Source organism: Ricinus communis, chromosome 1 (genome assembly GCF_019578655.1).
Source record: "Ricinus communis isolate WT05 ecotype wild-type chromosome 1, ASM1957865v1, whole genome shotgun sequence".
Lineage (NCBI taxonomy): Eukaryota > Viridiplantae > Streptophyta > Magnoliopsida > Malpighiales > Euphorbiaceae > Ricinus > Ricinus communis.
This window is the reverse complement of record NC_063256.1, coordinates 787071-813796: the sequence shown is the minus strand read 5'-3', so window position 1 is coordinate 813796 and position 26726 is coordinate 787071. Positions and strand designations below refer to the sequence as shown.

The following is a 26726-nucleotide window of genomic DNA, read 5'->3' as shown; positions in this document are numbered from 1 at the left end:
AAAAGAATAATGTCAATAAACTCTGTTTTTTTTTTTCACTAGTTTAAAATGAGATTTAAATCATAAACCAAAATGACGCATGAATGATTGAAATAAAGCCACAGTTTCCGTTTTCAAATTATCACAAAAAATAAAGCATATAAGATAAATTTAATAATAATAGAAGTTGGATTGTAATTTTATGACAAATAAAATGCACACACAAAGATATGCCGACACACACATGAGCTACTGCCATAAGAAATCCCGCATATTCACAGAATAAAAACAATTGGATTAGATCTCCAAATGTTACTCAATCTTATTTTGTTTCCCAATTGCATAAATTGAACATGATTCAGTGAGTGTGCATGCATGCCTGGCTATGGTCCTCCTAATCAAGCACAAAAAAACAAAAATTACCAATACCATGTTCTTCACTCATGAGGCCACAATGCTTATGAGCAATCTGCTTGTAATTTTTCACTTTTCCATTTTGTTAAGAACACAGAATATAATTACATAGCACTCTCTAATTGACTTTTACACTACACTTTAGCAAAATCCCAAATTCAAAAACACAAGAAAAGATCACATGTTTATACATTTCAATCTGTACAATTGATACACCTCCTATAATGGTAGGCAAAACTGCCAAAATTCCTCTTCAAATTTTAGTCTACAGCATAATCCGAGCAATTTGATTAATGTATCTCTTATCTTCAGTTTGCCCTGATTTGATTTCTTCAGCACATCTCAAAGTCTTCTCTATGTGATATCCTCCTCCGATGCTCACTTCCCTTTCTAAATGGCTGCAATAGCTCTCGAAGACACTAACATTCACATGCATTTTGAAACCCATCATGAACAAAAATTCCAGCTCCAATTTGTTCAATTCGTTCGTGGTTAATCCGCCAACTCTTGCAAAATAAGAATTTCTATAATTCCTGTTCAAGAACATTAATAAAAACCCAGATTAGACCACGAATCAAATACAAAGAACAAAAGAAAAAGGAGAAGAAGAGGAGAGAAAGATTCTTGTAATTAAAGAATTGAACTTACATGTCTTCTACATATTTGGAAGCAACCATGACTGTCGTAATAAGAAGCCTGTGTACATTTCTTGCACTGATTCTAAACCCAGGATTCGCTTGGCAAAATCGATCGATGTAAACATAAGCAACAACATAAACAGAAGGCCCAGTTCTAGTGTATCGAAAAATTCTCTCGAGATAGGATTGAATTGTCATGTCTGGAGTCTCATAGCAATCAAAGACTCGAGTTTTAATGTCTTTTGATAATGCCCAAGAACAATTCTTGGCTATTCTTTCATTCCTTGCCATGGTTCTTTCAATGAGAGAAGCAAGAACAGAGATTACAAGAGGAATGCTGGAGTCATTTTGGTAGGAATAGGAGTATAGATCTGACCGGAGCTTTCTTGGAGAAATTGCAAGAGAAGATGCTGCCATTTTTTTTGTACCTAGTTTAGACTTAGAGTGAGAGATGAAGTTCTTGTTGTGGGAAATGAAGTTCCTAAAACGGATTTATACCAAGAAAAAATTTGGGTTTTCTTGACACTGTAGGCTAAGAAAGAGAGAGAGAAGAAAAGAAAGGGAGGGAGCAAGAAAAAGTTGTAGGGTATTTGCTAGGAAGTGGTGAGGTTTTAGTAGGATTTTATACTTGTAGGTGGAATTTGGTAGGTACCCTGTAAAGCCATATAGAAGGGAAAGAGAAAGCCTTTCTTAACTTTTTTTTTTTTTTGTTGGTTTGGATGGATTAGTGAGAATGAGTGAATAAAGAAAAGAAGAAAGGGCATTGGTTTGGGACAATTGGAAGGTGGTTGGAAGCAAAGATAATATCAAATTATAAAGATTTGAGTGCCTCCTCTATGTAAAGCCAAAGTACAGACAAAACAGCTAAGCTTTCTCCTGCTAATACCAATATCCTATTATATAAATGTATAATGTAAATCTTATTACCAAGTATGAGGTTTGCCGACAGTGGGCTTTTGGAAGGGTAAGAATGGGCAATCAGGGAAGGAAAAAGAGAGGAGAATGCATAGTTGGTACGTGTTAGGTCCTTTAGATCGGAGATTTTGGACCCACTTTACAAGACGGCATTAATGAAAGAAGACTTTTGCATTGAGATTTGTGCTTTACAAGTCCTAAGTGTAAGTGGGTCTTACTAGTCACTCGTGCAAATAGCTTGACGACCTCTCTGCTGTATCGTCAAATCTCGGGCTTTGCAACTTCAGCCACCTGCCGTATCTTTCATTTTGTCCATTCGGACCAAGGACGGCACGTACCATTTCCCTTCATTTTTCTTTCTTTTCTGGGTATTAAAATACTTCATTTTCTTTTCACTTTTGGATTCACCCTAATTAATTGGATTCATCATTTAGTATTCGGAAAATGTATAATATTAAATTTATTTATCTGATAGAATATATTTTTTTATTAATTTATCTCTTAATATGAAAATATTCAATCCTAATTTAATAAAAATATAAATTAAAATTTAATTATATAATTATGACTTTTTTAAGAACTATATAATTATGACTTGAGTAATATTATTATTCATTTTTACTTTTTTCCCTTTGACTCTCTTTATATATAAACTATTATGTTATTAAATGTTATTAAAGCAGATTCACATATACTTATCATGTATAAATGATCTTTTACTCCTAATTTAAATAAGTTGAAATGGTCAATTTAAATAATATATTTAATCAATATAATTGAATTAAAATATAATATTTTTTATGTCAAAAAAATTAATTTCTTTTTAGTTATTACCATCACGGTAATGATTAAAAAATAGATAAATTAATCATTTTAAACAAACTGTTTTTTTAGAATCGATAACGGTTATTACAAGTCAAATATTAAATATTTGATTGTTTGGACTAGGGATGAGTAAAAAATAAGCAAATCAAAATTGATAAAAAAAGTATTAAGAATATATGTTAATAAATCAAATTAATTGGTTATATTTTCACTATTAATCTTTTATTATATTTAAATATATTTATATTAGAATAAAACAATTATTTATTATATTATATATTTTTAAAATATTTAGATTTTCAATTATTTATTTTATTATAAATTTTATAATATTTAGACTTTACATATATTTCTTTAATATATATTTTATAAATAATCTAAAAGATTTATCAATAAACTAAAAGAGTTGGAGAACATAGCTATCTTTTTTCTTTCATTTTCTTATCTTTGTATTACTTTGATTGATAGAAAAATCATAATTAAAAACTAATATTTAATTAACCAAACTAATAGTTAACTAAGTATTTAATTTAATTTTTCTTAAAAAAAAAAAAAGAACTATCTATTATCTTTATCAGTATAGTTCCTAGTTTACACTTGTATTTATATTCTCAATTTTTAAATAATGAAATGTAAAGGAAACAAGTCAGAGTAAGTAATCTCACTTTAGTAAAGGAAAAGAAGCGAAGTTAATTTCCACTGCAATCGACCAAGAGAAATAGGAATAAGGGCCAATTTTGACCCTCTCACTTTTAAAGTGACCTTTTGAACTAAATAAGCACAAAAGCTTCAAATTTTCAGCTAATTAAACTCAAAACTTTGTTCGGTACAGTGCTGGAGCAACATACATTAAGTTTCTATTATTTTATTAAATCTGATTTTTTAAAACTTAATTATTATCTTCTTCATCTCTCCTACAAAACCTCTATGAATAATATTTTCTCCTGCATCTGTTGCTTAGAGACTATTTGGTTTAGCTAATTAATGCAGCTGATAGCTGATGGCTGATAAATTAAACTGATGATTGTTGTCTATGCAACTACAATCTAAAGCAGTGTACCTATCGATGCAGTCTAACACTAATGGCGAGTATCAAGGTCGTAGTTCTCGGAAAAGTGAAAGCACAGAATTACTCCTTTGTTTTCTGTTATATTAGCCTAAAATGAATGATAAATAATTCTTAAATTAACTAATAGCTACTCTAATTGTTATCTAACTACGGCTACTAGGGAATGATTAATTCAAGTTAAGGAATAACTCCTTGATTATTTTTGTCTCTAGAAAATGGAAACTAAAGATGGAATTAATTGATTGAATTCAATTTCCGTGGGAAAATCTCTACACAATTAACGCCTTTCTCAAGGACACTAACATCTTAACTTAGATTAATTAGGTTGAAATCTCTTCTTAACTCTAATTATCCAAATCAACATTATGTGCCATTTAACACTATTGAGAATTATTAATTCTCAATCCGGTAGAACGGACACCCTATCTCTAGGCGAATTCAATTCTATGTTGCAAAGAACAATCCAAACCTAAACGTCTTTCGCAAGAACATTCAAATTCCAATAATCATTCAACAAGATATGAAGAACAAATTAATAAGCACTTCCATTGCAAACCAATATTGAAAATCAATACATTCAATTCAAAAGTTAAGTACAAAAATCCCTAGATAAAGAACCCCCAATAGATTAACAAGTTTAGCTAATCATGTTCATTATCAAAATCCACAAGAATTCAATTACAACAATAAGTAAAGGTAGAGAAACCCAAATACACCCTTGGATGAGAGTAAACAGCTCCAATTCCTCTTGCCCAATCTTGAATCGATTCTTGTTTCTCTTGCTCGAATTGAAACCAATCAACGAAGCTCGTTCAATCTTCAATCTTCAAAGAGAATCCAATTGAAACCTTGGTCCAAGTCTCCTTTTTCCTTAGTTCCAGCTCAGAAAACCCTTAGAGAGAGAAATAATAAAGTTTGGGACGTCCTCCCCTCCTTTCTTTTTCGTTTCCCTAATTTTTTTTAAATAATTCATCGAGCTGCCGCGAACATGGCCGTGTTGATGCCCGTGTTGGGAACACGGCCTGGTATTGGTGGGCGTGTCGGGAACAGGGCCCCGTGCTGATGGCCGTGTTACTCTCTGTGGTCGTGCTCCTTAACGCTTCGTTTTTCTGTTGTCAAATGCACCCAACACGGCCCATTTTGGTGCCCGTGTTGGGAACACGGCTTGCTCTTCAAAACGTGTTGGAAACACGGCCAGTGTTAAAACCAACACGGCCGTGTTCAGCTTTCTCATGCGCGAACTTGACTTGTTTTGGCAACTTTTGACGTCCAATTCTTGCATTTATCACTCTTTGACTTCTTTTGAACCTAATGCACACTAACAGACGCATAGAGTGAGTGTTGGGACCAATTCACATCCAAATGTACATAAAATCAGCCTTAAAAACTCCATTTAAATGTGTGTATTCTCCGCACATCATAAACTGTTTGATATAGCGGTTGTTATTAGTATATTAAATGACCATTGATGTATACTTATCATTAAATATATTTTATTATGTTATATTTTATTTAATGATACAAATTAATAAAAATAACTTATAATAATTAAAAAATTTATAGTTAATTTTCTTTAGCTCAATTGTATTTATTATTAAAAATATTTATAAAAATTATTTTTAAAATAGAAATTTAAACTTAGATCATACTAATAAAAATTTCTAATTTCAAATACCATAATTTTAACTATTATAGTTATTTAACTATTAAGAATAATTTTAAAATAATTATTATTTATATTAAAAAATAAGTATTTAATTATGTGAGATCTAAATTATTGTTAATAAATTTTAATAAGGATAATAGTGTACAAATAAATAAAAAAAATTAAATCACTTATCAGCTAATAAGAAAAAACTCTAAAATAGAGCTGATATAATCAACAGCTGATTAAGACTAAATCAGCTATCAACTACTGTTTCTTAAATCTTTACCGAACACTTTAGTTTAGTTGTTCAGTGAAAAACAACTATCAACTGTATCAAACCTGTGAACCAAAATCCTCTTAATCTATCTTCACATCCACCTTTACCTTTGTTTGCAATAATTTTAAAGCCAAAAAGTAAGATGAAAATCTACAATTTTAGTAATATCAAACGCAAGGACAATTACCTATTAACAATTTAAAGTGAAGCTTTTAATACAGATAAACTTAACAATAATTTTAAATCTATCAATACTATCTATTAACTGGAATTTACATATTCTGTTACCTTAACACAATTAACTTGTATTTTTCTTGATTTGTTTCTCCATTACTATTTATTGGCTTGCTTTGCTACAGTCTATAGACAAGGTTTTCAAGTTATAATGATGTTCAGTTACAATATTATGGTCATTGAAGTCTTCCAAGCAAACAGAAAATTGTGATGGAATACAAGATTTATGATGGCCGAAGTTTTTAAACCATTCTAGATATTGATGAGATTTTTGTTAATAATTTACATTGGATGTAGTTAACAAAAAATAAAATGAGAAAAAAGAAGGAATAAAGAAAAAGAAAAAGAAAAGGATATGATTTGGTCTGTAGACAACTAGGAGAGAGATATCTATTTTTATTTTAGTAAAAAAATTCATTAATTTTTTAATATACAATGGTCTTTCCGATCAGGACGTAGACAAACACTATTGGATTTCAAAGTAGCGCGATCTAATTCAAAAATTTCACCCAATTGAGCGCGTCTAGCATATTTTTTCACAGTAGCAGGATCATTATAACTGATTCCATTTAGTTCGCCACCATAGAACTTAATGGTTACACCTACTTGTTCGGCACTATACTTTGACTCTGCCCTTCGAAAAGGAACATTAGATATATCTAAAATTAACTACAGCATACCAAACATAATCATTATAGATAGCAAATACAATCTTAATAGTTTTAACACAACTACATATTCAGAACTCGAATTTGAGACCTTAATTAAACTAGATTAACTTTTATCATCTGATCTATATATTTTTAAGTAAAAACTCAATATTTTAATCAAGAGCATGAAGCACATTTGTGGGAAGTGGGGTGTAATTGAACAAAAAAAAAAAACTAAAAGTTTTGTGCTTATTTTGTCAAATAGATCTACGCGAAGGATTTGAGGGCCAGATTGGCCCTAAATGGACCCTACGCGAAAGCTTTGAGGGCTAGATAGGCCCTAAATTTCATAAATGAGAAAAAGATCTGATCGAGTACAGGCCCAGTCTGGCCTACATGGGCCCGTAATTAAAATTAGAATTGTCCCAAAATCACAATCTGTTGAATATCAGAAGCTCAATATCTAAAACGGGACAGATTGTGTTGGGTGCCCCATTGCAATATCATCCTCAATTTGAACTCCACCGAGACGTCTAACTAATAAGATATTTTGAAGTTGAATGCAGTTCCTCTCTTTCTTCCTTCAATTTAAATAACTAAAATAAATAAATATCTATTCTGGAGGTAATTCAGAACCAAATCACCTTTGAATAAATCAATTTTGTATAATTTTGTTTATAAAGTTAACGTAGGAAAAAACAAGAAGAAGAGTATTCCAATTCAAGTATGAACATAGGCTCCTAATAAATCTCTCCCTTTTTATTTCTTTTTTCTTTTTTAAAATGGAAAAATATAAAAGAAAAGAAAAACATTTGGAGCATTGGCATTTGTAGAGCTCGGACCTGGTCCAAGGACAGGGCATAGCTCAGACCAAGATAAATAAATCCACGTGCTGAGCTCAATCCAAATGTGAACCCGCTGATAAGATAGACAAATGGGCCAAGAGTAACCCAGTTCTTATCGAGATAGGTTACTTCTGGTTCCTAATAAACACCCATAAAAATGTATTATTTTCAGTAATAGTTTATATATTTCTGTTTTGTGTTAAAAGAGTTTATTGGAATAATGTTGTTAAATAGAATAAAATAAATTATTATTTGAAAAAGAAATCTAATTTTTCAATAATAGTTTATTTATTCTATTTAAAAATAATATCCTATGGATTGCAGCAATAATAAATTAAAAAGATAATGTCTTAACGTAATGGGAAACATATTATATACTTATCAGAATTTTATTATGACTCTTAGATAACAGCCAACAAAATAGTAGATTAAATTTAGGCGAATTCAATTAAGAAAAATTTGAAAGAAATAATTGGTTTAGCTATTTCTAGCCATCAAACTATCAGGTGAGTGTATGCATTTTGGATATCATTTGACAACTAATCATTTACTGTGCCGTTTATTATTATTTCAATTGTAAAATTAAAGTGATAAAAATAATTTAATAATTTTTTTAATTTTTAATATTAATTTATAATAATTTAAAAATAATAACAACTTAATTATTTTTAAATATATTTAAATTTGTAAGATTTTATAATTTTATTAGTATAATAAATTAAAATTATTTTAAAATTATTAATTAATATTATGTAACTTAATATTGTAATAGATATTACTATTTTTAGAATTAAAATTTACTATATAATTAAAAATTAATCTATAATTAAATATAATATTAAAAATATAATTTAAGAAGTTATTTTTCAGAATTAGAATTATTATCTAATTAAAAAATTAATTTATTAGTTAATATAATATTAAAATATAATAAATATATTATTTTTTAGAATCAACGTTAGTGTTTAATTAAAATATAATTTATTAATTAATAAATTAATTAATAAAATTATATTAAATTTGTAAGCTTTAACTATATGTCAAAGATAATATATATCTCAAAATAAAAATTCTATATATCTAAAAAATTTTAAGAATAGTATGAAAAGAAAATTAAAAAAAAAAAAAAAAAAGAATGTTGTAAAGATACGAGGTCGGTGATTGTAGGCCGCCGAGGCAATCAAGAGGCAATCCAATTGGCTGATAAAAGAAAAAGTACTCCCTTTGTTGATTCATTTTTTCTCCTTTTTTTCTTTTCTGGGTGGGAATAAACCCATTGGTTTCTTTAGATTCTTTGAAAATTCAAAAGCAATGGCCACTAGAATCCATGATAACTAAATTATTGAAATTGACAATCTATCCCAGTGAGAGAGGATCGGTATCTGGTCCTGAGGCATCTCCAATATGGTACTCAACAATCAGCATCTCCCTTATATCTGAATGGAAATATAGCATGACTCTCTGGATTCCACACATTTTATGGTTTATATCTATATTATAACAAGCAGCTCAATTGGCTTTGCTTCGGTTCATTCTCTGATTCCAGATTGCACTTTCAGAAAAGTTTAATCAATATGGTGATAAATTCATATGCATATGAAATGATGATGTTATGTGCCATCTTAACCAAAGCAAAAGGCTTTTGTATGACAGACGCAGTTACTTTATCTTTCTCACACTTTTTCTTTTCCCTTTGTGTTTTCAAACGAGAAAAGTGATTGCATTTTCACTGAAATATCAGTATGTATATCTGCAGGCATTGGCTAACAAATATCAATGAAGAGTTAGATTGCAATTTCCATCTTCGAGCTGCTATGCTCATTGTATCAAAAGAATGGCTACTCCAGCATGCCAAACGAAGAACTTTACCAAGGCTTCTAGTCATCATTTCCGCCCTACCTAATACTCTTTTCTAAAGGCTATAATAGAATTCTTGTAAATCAAGTTGAACTCGACAATTTCAAAGATATCGCAGATGGTGAGTTTCTTTCTTTATAGATACATTTCCGTAAACAGTTATCATATGAGATAGAGTTTTATATTTTTAAATTTAAAATGAAAAAGCACTAACATAATTAGATTTTCAATATCGGTAGTTTTTTTAAAAATTATATAAGATGCATTTTCCTCTTTTAGTACATAAAAATTAATCATTATGAGAGCTCAATCTAAATAAAGTTTTAGAAGAAAATATCTCAAAAAATAAGTACACGCCATTTTTATAACCCATTGATCGCATGTTAGCAAGTTATGTATGTATTTAATATGGAAATAATTATGTAGGATATTGATTTTTTAAAATTAAAAAAAGAAAAAAGAAAAAGGGGGATGCATAGGAAATTAGACATGAATATAAGTTTGATTGACATGAGAGTGAAGATGACGGAGAAGAGAAGAAAAATCCTCAAAATTCAATAACTTTTTCGAGAAAAAAAAAGGGTAAGATTTTGTGAAGAAAAGTAAAGCATGTGGTTATCATATAGTCCAAGCGTTTCTTGGACAGTCATTCCTCCATTTGCCACACATATGTGAAGACTGGATATTATTATTGAGAGCACCAAGTGGATAGACATCGCATTCGCATCCAAACACTCAATGGTCTTACTGCCAGTCCTTTTGCACCCCCTCAGCCTTTTTCATATATATTTTCTTTTTAAGAAAAATTAAAATGAGAAGAATTCCTCTTGTAATTGAATTTACAAAACTAAACTCCAATCAAGTTTAGTCAGGGGTCTCTGAATAAACAATTTTAATTATTCTTTTTTAATATAAAAATAATAATTAATTTTATATACATGTATAGATTAAATTTTTTTAAATAATTTTAATTTAGAATGTATATTAAATATAGTAATAGTAATTTATTAATTACAGTAGAGAGATTTGGTAGTTAAAGAATAATAATTAAAAGAAAGAGAGCAGCACTATTTAAAAATTAATTGAGAAAGAAGTGTAGCTTGATTGGGTTCCGACATATGAATAAATAGGTGAGGGCAAAAGCTCAAGCGACATTCACACAAGTGCAAATAATAAATTATGGATTGGATTGCTGGAAAACGTGTGGTGACTGCTTAATCCAACTTGACAAATGTTGGATCCAATCATTTATATGCCTGCCGTTTTGTAAGCATTGCATGTTATGTGTTTTCTTGTTGGCGACTGTTCTTGACGCTACATATATATATACATTTCCATCAATACATACTCCAAATTACAAAACGACTAGCATTACATATATAATTTACGAATGAGTATTATTTATTTTTTTATATGATACTTCATTGATCAAAAGCACCTGATGAACACAAAACTAAGATTTAATACCATACAGAAAATGATATTTGTCTCATCACATTACTAATAATTTATGAATAAGGGCTTGTGAAAGACTAAATGTTAGGATGTTGATAATGAGAGTCTTTTGCAGTTTTTTTATAATAAAAAGAAAAACATATATCATAAAGCAAATAATCAGCGAGAACTGAAAAAAATCTCAAATTATAATATCTTTCAATTCAATTCGCCAACATTAATGAAAAATAAAAAGATAATCATCCTTTGAACGAGAGACATATCAATTCTTTCCACAACTAAGTCTCATTGTAGCATCACATAATGGCTCGACGGATAATAAAGAAAATTTAACCGATAAAAATATTATGAACAAGTGACCAAGATACACTGTCATGATCAAAAAAGAAGAGAGGAGAAAATACAAACCCACTAGCTAGCAAATCAATAAATGAAAGCTTAGCAAAAGAAGATTTGAAGCACGATCGATACACAAGTCGTACCAATTGTTTACCGGAAAAGAGAGCATCAAATGAGGTTCACTCCTGACTCCTGCCTGATCTTTAAGGCTACCAGACATCTATGTGCCAACAAACAGGAGGCTTAGGCTTGCAACTTATCAACCAAACATATAATCATATCCGCAATCACAACTTATCGCTTCCCAGTTCATCCCTTTCTTTCTTTTCCTTTTTCTTTTTTGTTTTTTTGTCTTTGTTTTCTTTTACTATAGCTGATCTGCAGCTAGCTTTGTTTCAGAAAGAAAGCACGCAGTATATAGTGCTAGCTCTTGGAGCTAGACGCAGGAGGTTGCTGTTGTAATTGCTGATATATGGCTGCCATCCTGCTGTAAGCATCCATGGTCATAGGCTGCAACAATAAACAAAATTATGCAAAAATCCATTAGATAATTGTTTGTTAATAGTACATCCCTTTATATCATCAATGAACTTTAGCTTACTGGTATTCGGAGTTGTCTTCAAACTTATGAGATTCGAACCCAATCAAAGCCTAATTAATAAAAATGAAACATTAATTTACTACAACCCTACCTGTGTTTGGCATGCAAGGAATGCAGCTAATGGATCGTGCATAACTGTAGGTGAAGCGGTTTGTAATCGATCGCCACCACTGGAGCCATCCCAGGAAGTCATAGGCATGAAAGCAGTAGGATGAAGCACTGGAGAGATTCCGGCAATATTAGGACGGCTAATTGTGTTCATGTCCATGACATTCATTCCGATTCCTGCTAGACCCATTCCCATGTTCATTGGAGCCAGCATTGACATTTGAAGTTGTTGTTGCATAGTCATTGGCAACATCACCGGTTGTATGTTCATTCTGCTCATCATTTGCACTTGAGCTTGCAATTGTTTAAGATATTCGATCACTTCATCCAGCATAGAAGCTTTGTCCGTCTAAAACAACAAAGACAGTTAAAAAAACTGTTATAAGCATAAAAATAAAATAAAAAATTCTCAGGACTTTAGCTATATCCTACTTTGCTACAATATTAATTACCTTTTGTTGGTTTGCGTTAAACATGATTGAGCATTTGTTTTACCAGAAAATGATTAAGCATTTCATCATAGCTGTATGCATCAATACAATGTACAAGACCCACAACCATGCTGTACGGATTTATGACCAATGCTTTAGCTTCTCTTTTCCCTCTCTCCACAGAGCTAATCTCACACCATTCAATCATTACTAGTGGCAACAAGTAAATTGAAATGAGAAAATGCCCAATTCTGAACAAACAAAAGAGCATTAGGGCCTACACCTAGAGATGATCTGTTCATATGGTAGCAGGTTATTGTCTCCACAACAAACAACCTCCTGTCAAGTTGTCCCCATGACAAATTGGGGATGTGGACTAGAATTACTTGGACCAGTTTGAAGATACTCTCGGCCATTTGAATGCTAGAGATTTTGGACCACACTTTCGCCTTCTGCTATGTGCTGGTGATCCTATTACTATGCTTATATAATGGAAAATACTTATCTAGTCTTCGCTATACACTGAAGTATAATTACGTGCTCAATACTTAAATGGAAGATATATCAAAACTGGATAAATATATTATGAGTGACGTACTCTAAGTCTCTATTAGTATAACACTATCAATCCAATGAAAAGTGCATTACTACTTAGACCGACTTCACCTACAGTGGGAATAATATTTGAAAACCTGAAGTTAGGATGAGGATGCCAACACACATCAACTCTCACAATCGAGATTATCATATGCGAAGAAAATGATATTTACCAACTAAAATACTAAATAAGGAACCCCAAGGATAGGGAACTCAAAAAGAATAGATATTCGTTTGCAAACAAGCGACGTTCAAGTGGGTTCGTGTGACAATAGTTGTCCTTTTGGCTTTATCTCTTTCTTCTTTTTTTTTCTTATCATTTTGTATGCAGCTTGTTTGGCTATACATATTTTTCTAAAGCCAATAATAAGAATATATTAATAAATAATCTCTAAAATTTTTCAAGGTCTGATAAATCCGGAACCATGTAAAAATATAACCTGTGAATGCTTTGTTGATGAAAAGTAAAGAGATTTTCTTATAGAAAAAGCTGCCAATCAAACTAGCTCCGTACCTTACTGGAATTTGGGACCAGCTTCTGCAGTGTCTTCATCCTTTGGTTTATCTTATCTCTTCTTTTCTGGCAATAAAATCGATATAAGTTAGTGTACAGAAAAGGAAACAGTACTAGCAATGATGACGATTTAGAAACAAAAAAGTTAAATGGAACTAATTATTATTATTAGTTAATGTTTACAACGGTGAAGCTCCCTCTGTACTCTTTTTCACGGTATTAGAGTGAGAATAGATTTTATTAAGTCGTTGAAATACTATAGACGTTGAAGCTAGCAATAGTCCTCTACTCCTTTATGAATCATTTGGCTCATTTTAAGCCACAGTCTAGAATCACTGCTATTGAGTTACAATACAACAGCGAAGACACACAGCACACAGTCACCAAAAGGAAAAAAGAAAAAAAGAAAAAAAAAAAGGAACGACGCAAGTTCAGGTTGGTCGTGAAAGTAGCAGCAGGATGTGCTGCTTTTAAACAATATTTAATTGAAGTCAAACTGCCACATTGGTCTATTAGTTTGACTGTATTAATACAATTTAAGATGCGTCGAGTAAGAAGAGAAGATCAGAAACTTATGTCATTTGTTAACCTTTTCGGCCTATCTAAGAGTTTAATTTTACCAAATATTTACAATTAATCAATAATTAATTTAAGAGAGAAAAGGAACATACACGTTCGGATTGGTTATGAATAGCAGCAGCCCTACTCCTTTTAGTTGAAACAGATGATTTGCCGTTCGCTTTCTGCTTGTCATCATCGTCACCTGCTTCTCTCTTTTGAACCACAGTTGAGACAGAAAGATATGGAATTGCACGATTTTAGTACCCAATTTAGATAATAAAACAAATTCATTAGGAGACGTTGAATGCAAAAATAGTAACTTAAGGTCAAATGTAAAAATATGCCTGGTGTCTACTGTGGCAAACTGAGTCATTCTCGTCAACGGCGGTGGCCGTCTTGGTGTTTTCCTGAGACCCAAAAGAAGTAGAAGTAAAACCGACACCGAGATCCATCTCGCATGTGTCTAACGTTACGTGGTGACTATCTCTTCCAAAAGTTGCGCTACCACTAACGCTTTGGTCTCTACTGCTCCACTCAGGTGCAACGGGAACACGCGCCACCCTAGCGCGTTTAGCAGCGAGGAGAGCCTCTTCATCCTGCGTGGCAGTTGTTGGCGCGCTACAGGACCCAACGCGAGTAGAACTTCCAACCACGCAGTTGCCGCCTATTCCTGCAGGCACGGAGTCTATCACGTGTGCACTTCGGTGGTCATCAGACTGCTTTGTGCAAGGAACCAAAGCATCCATAGTCATGGTAGGTGAGCTGGTAGCTGCACGGTGGTGGTGGTGGTGGTGTCCCAACCACGGAACAACCTCGTTTGATCCATAGCCAGTAATATTGTCTGTCTTACGTTGTTGGGGTAAACGCGTGGCCTGATTTACAATGGATTCAAGGGTACCACCAGCGCGTGGCTTTTCCCACGTGTACTTTGATGGAGAAGAGGAAGGGATGGTTTTCACTGGCAAGCGCGGTGGACCTAGACCGTGCATGCTTAACTGCCCGTTCTCCCATGTCAGCTCTGCTACTTCGTAGTCTAACCTGTAAGAAATAGCTCAGCAAATCACCGTCCACATCATCTTGACTAAATACTAAATGAATAAATAAAAACGTATTTTTGGCTTTTCGAGCGAGAAGATAAAGTAAGAAATATACATGGGTACATCAGGCGCACTGGAATTGGAGTTGGAGCGAAAAGAGTGCTTGGCAGCAGGAGAGGGATTGTCCTCAAGATCCCAGCTAGGAACACACTGGGTCATTTTGAAAAACTATGATGCCTTTCTTTGTAGAAGTAACAGTTTCGGAAGGAATGAGGAGAAGAAGAAGAAGATGGTGATAGCTGTACTATATTATTCTCTTTTTGTCAAATTGATGCATGTTTTGTTAATTTCATGTGGTTGAGAGGGAGATTGATTCTTCCCTTTTCATGTTGTGTTGTTTATGTGGGAATGGAATCATCATGGGATAGGAAAGAAAGTGTTGCTTGGCCTTTACTGTGAAAGATGATAAGAACATTTTTGAGAGATGGAGAGACAGAGAGAGAGAGAGGGAAAAAGAGGGGAGGACGCAGATATTCTGGTCCATATGTGGTAAAATTAAGGGTGCTTCCGATTGGGGCTATTAAATGAGGAGGAGAAAGGTGGGCCTGCGTATTCAATATTTGCTGCCTGCCTCCGATCCGTCCAAAGCCTAAACCATCATAAGTATTAACTACCCAATGATGACCGTAGATTACCATATATACAGATACAATACGTGCAAAGCACGAACCGAGATGGATACTATCTTGTCCGCCCGGAAATTAATATATTTACGTACAAACACATATGAATCCGTAACTGTTTCTTTCTTATCTAAACTAAAATTAAAAGTCTTAAGTTGGAATCTCCTAATCCATTAATATTCATAGAAACTTGATTTTCTTTGGTGGATCATTTATAGGAGAAGGCTGTTCCGTCCTGTAAACACAAAGATATCAGCCATTTGGGCCTTATAGACTGCCGAAAGGCATATGGAATCATACAGTGCTACGACTTCTCAACATGGTTGGGTTGGGTGGGATTATAAAGGTGGCCACAAATTCGTTCAGGATTTTGAAGTGAATCTGCTGTGTCAGAAATTAATTATAGATATAAGGTTTAATAATGAGTGTGGGACCCTTGGCTTAGCTTGCCTTGAATAAGGACGTCATTATTGAAGGCGTCCTAATGACTGCGAGTGCGAATTTTTAGCTGTTATATATGGTAAAGGAAGTGGCTTCTCACACGTGTAGGTCTAAATAAATAAAATGTAAATAATCTAATTCCAGCAGATATAAATATATACACACTGTTCAAAAACTATAACTTCATATGTTTTTCTATTTATATACACTAAATTAATAGTAAATAAATATACTATTAAGTTAATAACTAATTAATATACAGTTAATAATTTAAAAAATAATTTAGCTCCGCGTAAATACTACACTAATAAATAATTGATATATTCATTAATTTTAAATAATTATATATATAAATATAATCAAATTTATATGAACTAGTGACAAGTGAATGAAATATTTTTACTATTTTTACACTATGTATTAAAAATTTCATTTTTCTATTTAACTTAAAAGTTAGTAATAATTTTGTCTCTTCTGATAGTGTGTGTGTATATATATATATATATATATATAAAAGTAGCTCCAAATTAAGTTGCTGTATAATGATGCGAACATTCATGGAATTGCAGCCTTATCTTATCACTGCTAATCACTATTCAAGTACGTCTTTGTTCTCCGTTTAATTACTGATATATCTTTTGGCGCAAAAAAAGAAAAAGAAAAAAGAAAATTGAATTGGGCTTGATCAGATGTGAGTTATCTCAAACATTGACTCAACCTGACTTCACTATATGGAGTTAGAATCGATTCGATTTTAACTTTGTTTTTATTTAACTTTTGAAAATGATTTTGGATTCATCGAACACGAACACGCAAAAAAAATAAAATAATAATAATAAAATCAAATTCACCCTATAATAATAAAATATTTTAAGTTTGAGCTTCTACAAATAAAAAGTAAAAATTACGTGTTTAAGTTTGAATTTTTTTAAATAATCTTACATGATTGTCTTTTGCTTTTAATTGAAAAAGGAAAACATATACCATGTATGAATTTATGCAATCTATTTCTTCTTCTTGTTTTCTATTATTATTACTAAACTAGCTTGAGAAAAATATAATTTATCCTAAAAAGAAATTTATTGTCTAATAGCATTTTGATTTTGTTAATAACTGAAAATAAAATCAAGTTTGAATCATTCTACACTGGAATGAGGTAAAATGAGTTACAGGGCAAAGTAAGATAGATTTGAGGAAAACTCACTCAGATTGACTTGAATGAATTTTGTATGTGCAATTCAATAAGTCCATCTCTGGTGGATGGTGGGTTTGTCCTTACGGCCAGCTTAGCTCGACCCAACAAGAAATTGTCGAATAACTGCTGGCAAGTCGAACCAACTCATACTTTTGGGCTGGACATGGAGCCACCAAAATGCAAAATACTTTTTAGATTATACTTGTGATGATGCTGTGTTATGCGTTTTTGTTTTCTTTTCTCAAATAAAAATGAGAGATAATGGTTCAAATGCAGTACTAATTTAGAGCCAAATTACATAGACTCAATTAAAACTTCACCCGAGTGATTTTGTAAAATATATTTATATATATCTCCAGACTTAAAATTTTTTAATATATGTTATTATTATGTTATATAATTTTTTTTATATATTTTTATATTGAAAGTCAAGCTGGTGTTTTATTATATAACTTATTTGTATTAATTTATTAATTAATAAATCAAATAATATATTTTTATTTGAGAAAAATAATATTTTAATTTTATTTCTTAATGTATTAGTTTTCTAGTTAGACAATAATCTTAAATTTTAAAAATTATTTTAAATTGTATTTAATATTATATTAATTTATAAACTGGCTTTCTAATTAAAAAATAATAATAAATATCATTTATATTTACAGTATTAATTCATATATAATTTAAAAAATTAATTAATATATATTTATAGTATAATTTATAATATTATTTTATTAAAATATGAAAATATTAAAAATTATCTTAAGAGAAAGATATAAAGAAGTTTTAGAATTTTATTTTCTAAAATATAACAAATACTACAAATATAAATTTTTATTAGAGTTTATTTATATTATATATATAATTAAAATAATAATAATAATAGTTATAAAGTAATAATTTAAATTAAAGGAAAAACAGTGTCATGTGCCGTCTGAAACACATTCCATCGTCAAATTACAAGCGCATTAAATTATGACATACTCATGAGACAAACAAAAAAAAGAAGAGAAAAAAACAACTAGCGATCAACTGAGGAGCTTCCTAGTCGGGCCGGGCCGGGCCCCAATGCAAGTATTAATTATTTACATGTGGTTGTAGTAACTTTAGTCAAAACCCTATTCCCCACCTTGGTGTCGTTTGGAGGATGAGGATTACTCCGTATTATATATATAAAATAAATTTATTAATCTAGTTTATATTTATATTAATTTTTATTGATTCATTCTCACTTTTTTTTTTAATTTCCAATGTCTCATTGCTCACTTATTGTTTGCCGGTATTTCCCATTAATGAAGTTATATTTGTTTTTTTTAAAAATAAATTTAATTAAATAAAATAATATTATTAAATATTATTAAAATAAAATAATAACTAAGTTGGTAAATAAAAATTAGTGACTATACAAAGCAACTAATTTATTATATATCTAATATATTTTTATTATTCCTTTATAACTATTAAATTCTAAAACTATAAAAGTAAAAGGACAATATTAAATGCTTTTTAAAATAAGATATCAGTTAATATGATACATTATAATTAAAATAAAATTTAAAATATAAAATATAAAATTATTAATAATTATATATTAACATATGTAAATCGCTAATGTATATATGTTATTGGCCTTGCGCATCACATATATTACAACAGATCAAATTTTACTTCGAGTCAAAAATTATAATTTCAATTTATTATGAATTAGTTTTTGTTTTTAAATCAAATAAAACTAAAAAATTTAATTTGATTACAATAAGAGTATAAAAAATCACAAGCATCAAATTGAACTGAATATTGAATAAAAATATATTTTTTAGATAATGACTATTCTCTTCTCTATGATTAGATAATATTGGAAATTTAGAGGGAAATCTCTCAATGACCCATTTTTAGCAAAGACAGCATATTGAAGAGTTTCTATCATGAAGATTGTTTAATTATGTTGTGGAACTATATCGATCGCCTCTCTTGTGTGGTAATATTATTTTTTAAAATATTAGTCACTTATTTTATAGTTGAGGGATTTTTCTTTTCATTTTTTCTTAAAACAATTTGAAAATATGTGATTAAATTAACCAAACTAGTTATTCATCCATATGTTACATAGTCGTTATTATTATGTCGATTATAAAATTCAATTTATAAATTTAATTTCTTAATAAAAATTTAAATATTTAATATTACCTTATAATATTTAGAAATAATAATAAACTAGCTATTTTTAAATATTATTTGTATTATTTTTAAAAAATTAAAATTATTATTAACGTAATAATATAAAAAATATTTTAAAAATATTTATTAATTACTGTTATTATTTTATAAAATCAATAAAATCAATAATATTAATATAATTGATATTATTATTTCTTAAGATTAAAAATTTATTATATAATCAAAAATTAATTTATTTTTTAAATATAATATTAAATATAAAATGTCAGATGTTATTTTATAGAATTAGAATTATTATCCAATTACATAACTAATTTATTAGTTAATACAATATTAACTTATATACTATTTCTTATGATAGAATTAGCATCATTATCCGATTAAAAATTTATTTATTATTTAATTTAATATTAAAATATAATTAATATTTTATTTTTAAAATTAAAATCAGTGTTTAATTAAAAATGTAATTTATGAATCAATAAATTAATAAAAAAAATTATAAAATTACATATAAATTTAAATTTCATATATCAAAATAAATATATATGTGAAAATAGAAATTTTATATGTCAAAAATTAAATATACATATAAAAAAATTTAAATAAGCTATCTCTCGTGGTTAGCTTCGCAAGAGAAAGAGCTCAAGAATTATATATATATATAATTTTGGATAGATATAAGGTAGAATTCAAAATCTAAAGATATTAAATGTTGGAAATAGTTCAAACTCAAAAAACAATGAAAAATAAAATTTATAAGATAGAGTTGATAGAAGGATTTTGAATGCCTCCAGTCTTTGACAAAGATCATGGTTCAAGGTCATGGATTATGCTTGGTGTTTAATTGCACCATTTAAAAATTTATTAACCATTTAATTGGATAATGAGCACTATAATAGAGGTTGTCATTTTTTATTATTCAATATAAAAATAATTAGTTTGATATGAAAGAGGTCAATCTCGACAACAAAGATTGATTGCTATATTCCATTACAATGTATTAAGAAATTAAAAAAGTTTGTTCCCTTTCTCCTTCTTGGATTTTCTTTTTGTTCTCTATCCTTGTCTTACATTTTTCCATTTTTTTAACCACCTTTAACAGGCAGTTTACCCCATAATTGATTAAACCAAAAAGTACTTTTCTTAGATTTACAAGATGCTAAACTTAAATTCGATTTCTAATTCCAATACTCCTTTTCATTTACAATTTGTTATCATTCCCATTTCCTTTTTGTTTCTAGTGAAGTATGGACTTTTTTCTTTCTTTTTTGGGTTAACCTCATAGTTACAGGCCCACCCCCCCCACTTTAATAAGACCCAAATGGAAAAGGTTTATGAAAATGTATCATTTATTTTCGCCATTGATAAAAGTTGTACGTGCCTTAAAAGGTCCTATTGTACCCACCATAGTTACGACCTTACATGAGACACAATTTAAATTCTTTCAATAAAACCAAGCGTTTAAATGCGGGGAACAAAACAGAAAGCAGATTTCATTCATCATCATTTCAAGCTTAAAACAATTAACCCCAATCAATTTTTAAGGCCACAATCCAATGCTGCGATGCAACTACAGTGCCTTCATATAATTCACCCACTGGGATTGCTCCACGTCATCATAAATCCTACTAGGCCCTAATCCTTTTGACAATCATTGGAACTTTCTGAAAGTAGCAAGATCTTAATCATAGTCACTTTCGCACCAAATCATTACTATATCTCATAAAATCATTTTGAAATGGATGAGGAAAATTTTTGCACCCCACAAATCCTACAGATCCAAACAAAGAAAATGAAAAAATTTGTTACGTTGATAATCTAGAAAGAGAGAGCAGTAAAAAGAAAAATTGACGCAGCAAGCTGACATTGATTACAGATTGTCAAATTAAGGCAAAACTGAAATTATAAACCCCAATCCCTAAATCCAAAATAAATGTCACATTCATCGGATGGATATACAAATACCCCAAACCCTAACCCTAGTCCATTAACAAAGCGGAACAGAGCTATAAGCTTACCAGAGATATGGTTTAAAGAGCAATCGTTAAAGCATGTAGTTTTGAAGATGCATCTCAGATCTTTGTCTTCTACACCATCACCCCCTTCTTCTGATACTGATTTTCCATCACTAACAACTTCAGGGCTTCAAGCTCATTCTATTGACCCGAAAACCCGACCCGATTACACCTCTCTCCTATCCGACGAGCTTCTTCTTCAAGTTTTCTCAAAGCTTCCAATTTCTCAGTATGTCTCTAATTCTCTTGCGTGCAAACGCTGGTTGCATCTTCATGGCCGTTTGGTACAATCCATCAAGCTTAATGAATGGTCATTTCTTAATTCGGGTCGGATATTTACCCGGTTCCGGAATATCACTGAAATTAGTATTCTTAACGCTTGTTTTATAACCCCAAGAAATTCTGGTATAATGTTGACTCATAAGTTTTTATCTATTGATATTGGTACTGAATTTTCAGATAATGGGTTGTTTATTGAAGAGAATTGCATGTTACCTTGTGATTTTATTGATTGTGGGCTTGAAATGATTGCTAAATCTTACCCTAATTTAAGAAGAATTGTTGTATTCGGTGCAAGTGAAACTGGGTTATTGAGTATTTCAAATAAGTGTGAGACGTTGCAGGAAGTGGAGCTGCATTGCTGTGGAGATTTTGCGTTGAAAGGGATTTCAGGGTGTACTAATTTGCAAGTAGTTAAATTGGTCGGTTGTGTTGATGTATTTTATTATTCGGTGGTGTCTGATATTGGATTAACTATATTAGCACAAGGGTGTAAGCGGTTAGTTAAGCTTGAACTTTGTGGATGTGAAGGGAGTTATGATGGGATTAAAGCAATTGGGCAGTGTTGTCAAATGCTTGAGGAATTGACTATTTCTGATCATAGAATGGATGGTGGTTGGTTGGCTGCATTGTCATTTTGTGGAAATTTGAAGACTTTAACATTGAAGACCTGCAAGAGCATTGATTCAAGTCCGGGTCCAGATGAACATCTGGGGTCTTGTCCTACTCTGGAAGAGCTGCATTTGCAACAGTGTCAGATGCGGGATAAACTTGGGGTGAAAGCTCTGTTTTCAGTTTGTGAGGCTGTTCGGGAGATTGTTTTCCAGAACTGTTGGGGATTGGAGGATGAAGTATTTAGCACTGCAAGTGTTTGTAGGTATGTAATTTCGTTGTGGCTTTCATAATTACATTTTTACGTGTTTGTTCATTTCTGACTTTATATTCGGTATTTATACCATTAGAAGAACAGTTTAGTTATTACAATTCCAATTTACATGTTAGGTATATCCTTGTGTTTAACTTGATTTGTTTTTGTGCTATATATTCGTTTTCAAGGTTTGGCTTTTATATGATGGAGGTTTTGTTTTGTCCATCTTCATTTTTAGAGAAGTTTGTTGGAGTACTTCATGGTAGAATTGTGCTTGGAATTTGTAAAAGAAATGCATATAGAGCAACATTTTGAGTCAAATTCTGTCACCTACTTCAAACAGCTTCTTTTTTCTTAAATTGCTTGTCAGTGCATCCATGATCCTTCAAGTCTCAGATATATAATTCCATTCAAGCCCTAGAATTTGAACAACATAACATGTAATTATGATCAATCAATCCAAAGATAAGGAACTGATGGAATTAGTGAAATCAGTTTTCCCTTTCGTGACTTTTCCAAATACTTCAGCTACTATAATTTGGCTTATATTGTTATAGCCTCAAGTGTACCTTTTGATTTTCTACTTACATGAAGAACTTTAAATTAAGTTGATATGGTAATGCTGAAAAAGGATGCAATGATGATAACTGCTCGGGTTGTTCGTCATCTATGATATCTTTTGTTAGTTTCGCTTAACTATGTTATGCAACCTTGTCAACTAGCACTGATGCCCGTATGCTTATGCTATGATAATATCAACTACAGAGATGGGAACGATGGCAGCCAGTTTTTGTGTTTGGTGTAGAAATACAGCAATTCAGCGTAATGATGAAAATGATGAATTTTGTTTGTCTTTGTTGGTAGGAGGGTAAGGCTTCTGTCTCTAGAAGGATGCTCATCACTGACGACAGGTGGTCTGGAAGCAGTTATTCTTAACTGGAAGGAGCTTCAAAGGTTAAGGGTAATGTCATGCAACAAGATAAAGGACAATGAAGTAAGTCCTGCCCTGGCATCACTGTTCTCTGTTCTGAAGGAGTTGAAATGGAGACCAGATTCTAGATCTCTTCTCTCCTCAAGTCTTGCCGGGACTGGAGTGGGAAATAAAGGGGGTAGATTTTTCAAGGGATTGAAGGGTTAAATATGTTGCTTGAAGATGAAAATCTAGGTTTAATTTCACTGTTCATATATGGTAACTACAGAGTGTTTTCAGACGAGCCATGGATATCCTCTAGCGATTATTATCTAGTTTAGATGATTAGCATAGGTATAAAAGGGGAGGATTTACCAAGGATTTCACAAAGAGCCTGCTAAGGAGCTGTCAAGGGCAGCATACCATTAATAATCAAGCAAAATCCCTTGGATTTATGTGGGTGGTGCGGATGTCGAGCTAATAAGCAGTGTCAATGTGTTCAGCCGGTGCTTCTTTCCTAACTTCCAACTAGGTCAGATATTCTAGTTCAGTTAGCAATAGTCATCTGACTTGGTAGGAATACAAGTGTAAATCTCTTCATAAATCACATTATTGATATTAAACCCGTCCCTGGAATATGAACTGTTACACATGTAATGTTAAGTTACAGTTACTTGAATCTGCAAATTCACGATGCCTTAATGCTCTTGCTTCTCTTCCATTTGATGAACCCATTTGTTGCTTGATATAATTTCCATGTCTTGAGCTCTGTCTGGCAAAATGCATGATCTTGCCAGACACCTTCTATCTCTTAGTATATCTGGTGATGCTACAGCGTAAATGCATTTTGGCATTTTGCCAAGAAAATATCATCATTTAAGACACTGGTCGTGGCATACAAGCATGCTTTGGAGTTCTCAGAGTGATTAGGAGCAAGTTTCTCGTAGTTGTGGGCATCTAAAATTTTAAAAATGTTATGTTAATGTACATGTGAATATTTCCTTTAGAAACAATTAAAATGCATATGAATATTTGCTTTAGAAACAGAAAATTGACAATAAATTTGTACTAAGTTGCATTTTTAACTTGAAAGGTTTTCAGTAAAGAAAAGAAATTTTAAAAAATTGATTAATTAAATGGTAAGACTAAGGTTGGTTAAATGGGTCGGATAAGAATGTTAAAAAGCCCAACATGGCTCAGACTCCTACGTGGCTGATCATGATTGGATAACTATGCGTGGAGTACTGGGATCCCTAAAATCCAAAACGAAGGATATTACTGCGCAAATAAAACATGTTAAACACACAAGGGGGCTGTAGATTCTAAAACTGCAATTGTTATAATTAAATTTACGGTCTCCATCTCCAACGCCTCTTGACCGCCGATTTTAATTTCTTCACTCAGTTCAGGTGATTTCTCCAATTCTGTTTTCGCTTTTTAAAATTTTTATCCAACATCCAAACGTATGCAAATGATGACGATCTTTGTACAGATCTAGGTTTAGATCTCAATAGATCTGCCTTTTTCTTATTTTAAAAAAATAATTAATCGAATTACCTGATCGTTGAGATCTAACTTTCAAACGATTTCGGGTTTTGCAATTTGATGATTTGACTATGTTCGATCTCCCTGTGGATTGAACCTGACTCTTTTTCCATGAATTAGACCTTTTTTTTTCTTATCTTTCTTTAATTTGCTCCGATGCCTCTTCTGGATTAAAGTTATTCTGGCTTTTGATTTCGTTGGTTCTGCCGTGTATGTTTAATTTATTTACATGATCTTGCTTTTGTTTTTGTTTTTGATTATTTGTTTAAATAAAAAGAAATATAGTTGAAATTTTAAAAAAATGTGAACATGTGATTGCATTCGATTTTACCATTGATGCTTTCCTAGAATTTGGTATCTCAAAGCTCTGTTAATATGGTTTCCATTGTTTACTAGAATTTGATAAATTTGTGATTTTCATGACTCCTGATGGTTGTGCTCTTTATTTCATTTAAGGTGCAAAAGCTGTTACTTCATGTGGTGGCTATGTATTGAAGAAATGAATACTACTATTTGTAGCGAGTAATTTATATATGCTTATAGTTGTGGATCTGAACTATTTTGAGTTTTTTTTTGTTGGTGAATGCAGAAATGGCTTTAGGTGGAACCGCTCCCCCAAGAGGCAGTGCAGCAGCCACTGCAAGCTTGCGCAGGAGAAGAACAACCAGTGGTGGAGCCTCAGGAGGAGCAGCGGGGACTATGCTTCAGTTTTACACTGATGATTCTTCAGGTCTCAAGATCTCTCCTAATGTTGTTCTAATCATGAGCATTGGATTCATTGCCTTTGTTGCAATTCTGCATGTTGTGGGGAAACTCTACCTTGTTCGCAGAGAAGCTTAAGAGTGTATCGTTTTCAATTTAAAACATCATCTCGTCTCTGTTTCAGTTTACTGGGATAGTTGCAGATAAACTTGATACAGTTTAACATTCTGCTTTGCATTTTTTTTTTCTTAATATTGATTTTGCTCTCAGCTTTTGGATTTAGCAAAACAACAGTATACTCGACAGTCTTTTTTTTTAAGCCGGGTTTTGAAATTAAAAGACTGATCTGCACGTTTCTATTTTAATCATGTTATAACATATATTATTGAATAAAAGAAAATTTGACAATTCTTTTTGAAGCTGCAATTGACAGTGAAAACCTAGAAATCATTGGTAGGTAGCCTGTCACCATTTACATGCGAGTTCTAGTAGAAATTGCTAAAGCATTCTTAAAGAATTTAGAGCTCTACCAACTTTTCCGTTTCTCTCAAACGATGCCAAGCCAACGCCATCGCCGCCCCTGCTGCCACGCAACCACCGATTGTCAGAATAGGGGACTGACAACAATAACGTCTACTACGTCTGAAACCAATGAACTCTGATCACGTTAAACAATAATGTCTACTGCGCTTGGGATAATAAATGCAGATCACACCACCGTAACTTGTAGAAAAACTAAGTTTATTATCGTACGCGAAGGAATAATGGCTGTAATGACCCAGATTATTTTAGTTGTGGAGAATATCGGCATTTGGCTACATATTGCGTAGGTGGTGGTGGATCATCGTGTTATAATTGTAGGAATTTTGGTTGTTTCGGCTAGGGACTGTACTAGCTCTAGAGTAACCAGTGG

General features: G+C 31.4%; 4 protein-coding genes and 1 long non-coding RNA gene across 5 annotated transcripts; 3 read left to right on the top strand and 2 right to left on the bottom strand.

The window, feature by feature from the left end:
- Nucleotides 1-437: 437 nt before the first annotated feature.
- LOC8265843 (cyclin-U2-2) lies at nt 438-2043 on the bottom strand. The gene is made up of 2 exons (XM_002511602.4): nt 1042-2043; nt 438-926 (listed from the first exon to the last, which is right to left on the bottom strand). Exons 1-2 carry the CDS (start codon nt 1446-1448, stop codon nt 659-661), a joined length of 675 nt encoding a protein of 224 aa, XP_002511648.1. The 5' UTR covers nt 1449-2043; the 3' UTR covers nt 438-658.
- Nucleotides 2044-8609: 6566 nt separating this feature from the next.
- LOC125368637 lies at nt 8610-9491 on the top strand. Its single transcript, XR_007214338.1, has 2 exons — nt 8610-9152; nt 9251-9491. It is a non-coding gene; the product is annotated as an uncharacterized LOC125368637 (long non-coding RNA).
- Nucleotides 9492-11122: 1631 nt separating this feature from the next.
- On the bottom strand, nt 11123-15567 carry LOC8265842 (transcription factor UNE10). Its single transcript, XM_015727353.3, has 6 exons — nt 15110-15567; nt 14302-14995; nt 14068-14169; nt 13397-13462; nt 11838-12203; nt 11123-11655 (listed from the first exon to the last, which is right to left on the bottom strand). Exons 1-6 carry the CDS (start codon nt 15211-15213, stop codon nt 11569-11571), a joined length of 1419 nt encoding a protein of 472 aa, XP_015582839.1. The 5' UTR covers nt 15214-15567; the 3' UTR covers nt 11123-11568.
- A 5679-nt stretch (nt 15568-21246) lies between these two features.
- On the top strand, nt 21247-24287 carry LOC8265841 (F-box protein At5g51370). The gene is made up of 2 exons (XM_002511600.3): nt 21247-22665; nt 23521-24287. The coding sequence occupies exons 1-2, from the start codon at nt 21428-21430 to the stop codon at nt 23792-23794; spliced, it is 1512 nt and encodes a 503-aa protein (XP_002511646.2). The 5' UTR covers nt 21247-21427; the 3' UTR covers nt 23795-24287.
- A 530-nt stretch (nt 24288-24817) lies between these two features.
- Nucleotides 24818-26038, top strand: LOC8265840 (protein transport protein Sec61 subunit beta). The gene is made up of 2 exons (XM_002511599.4): nt 24818-24975; nt 25701-26038. Exon 2 carries the CDS (start codon nt 25703-25705, stop codon nt 25949-25951), a length of 249 nt encoding a protein of 82 aa, XP_002511645.1. The 5' UTR covers nt 24818-24975; nt 25701-25702; the 3' UTR covers nt 25952-26038.
- Nucleotides 26039-26726: the final 688 nt, after the last annotated feature.

Coding starts and splice junctions, on each gene's coding strand:
- LOC8265842 (XM_015727353.3), bottom strand. CDS start 15,213: ATGACCCAGTGTGTTCCTAGCTGGGATCTTGAGGACAATCCCTCTCCT. Junction 14,170..14,301: donor TTTGCCACAGTAGACACCAG/GCATATTTTTAC, acceptor GTGGTTCAAAAG/AGAGAAGCAGGTGACGATGA. Junction 11,656..11,837: donor TCCTTGCATGCCAAACACAG/GTAGGGTTGTAG, acceptor TTATTGTTGCAG/CCTATGACCATGGATGCTTA.
- LOC8265841 (XM_002511600.3), top strand. CDS start 21,428: ATGTCACATTCATCGGATGGATATACAAATACCCCAAACCCTAACCCT. Junction 22,666..23,520: donor AGCACTGCAAGTGTTTGTAG/GTATGTAATTTC, acceptor CTTTGTTGGTAG/GAGGGTAAGGCTTCTGTCTC.
- LOC8265840 (XM_002511599.4), top strand. CDS start 25,703: ATGGCTTTAGGTGGAACCGCTCCCCCAAGAGGCAGTGCAGCAGCCACT.
- LOC8265843 (XM_002511602.4), bottom strand. CDS start 1,448: ATGGCAGCATCTTCTCTTGCAATTTCTCCAAGAAAGCTCCGGTCAGAT. Junction 927..1,041: donor TCCAAATATGTAGAAGACAT/GTAAGTTCAATT, acceptor GTTCTTGAACAG/GAATTATAGAAATTCTTATT.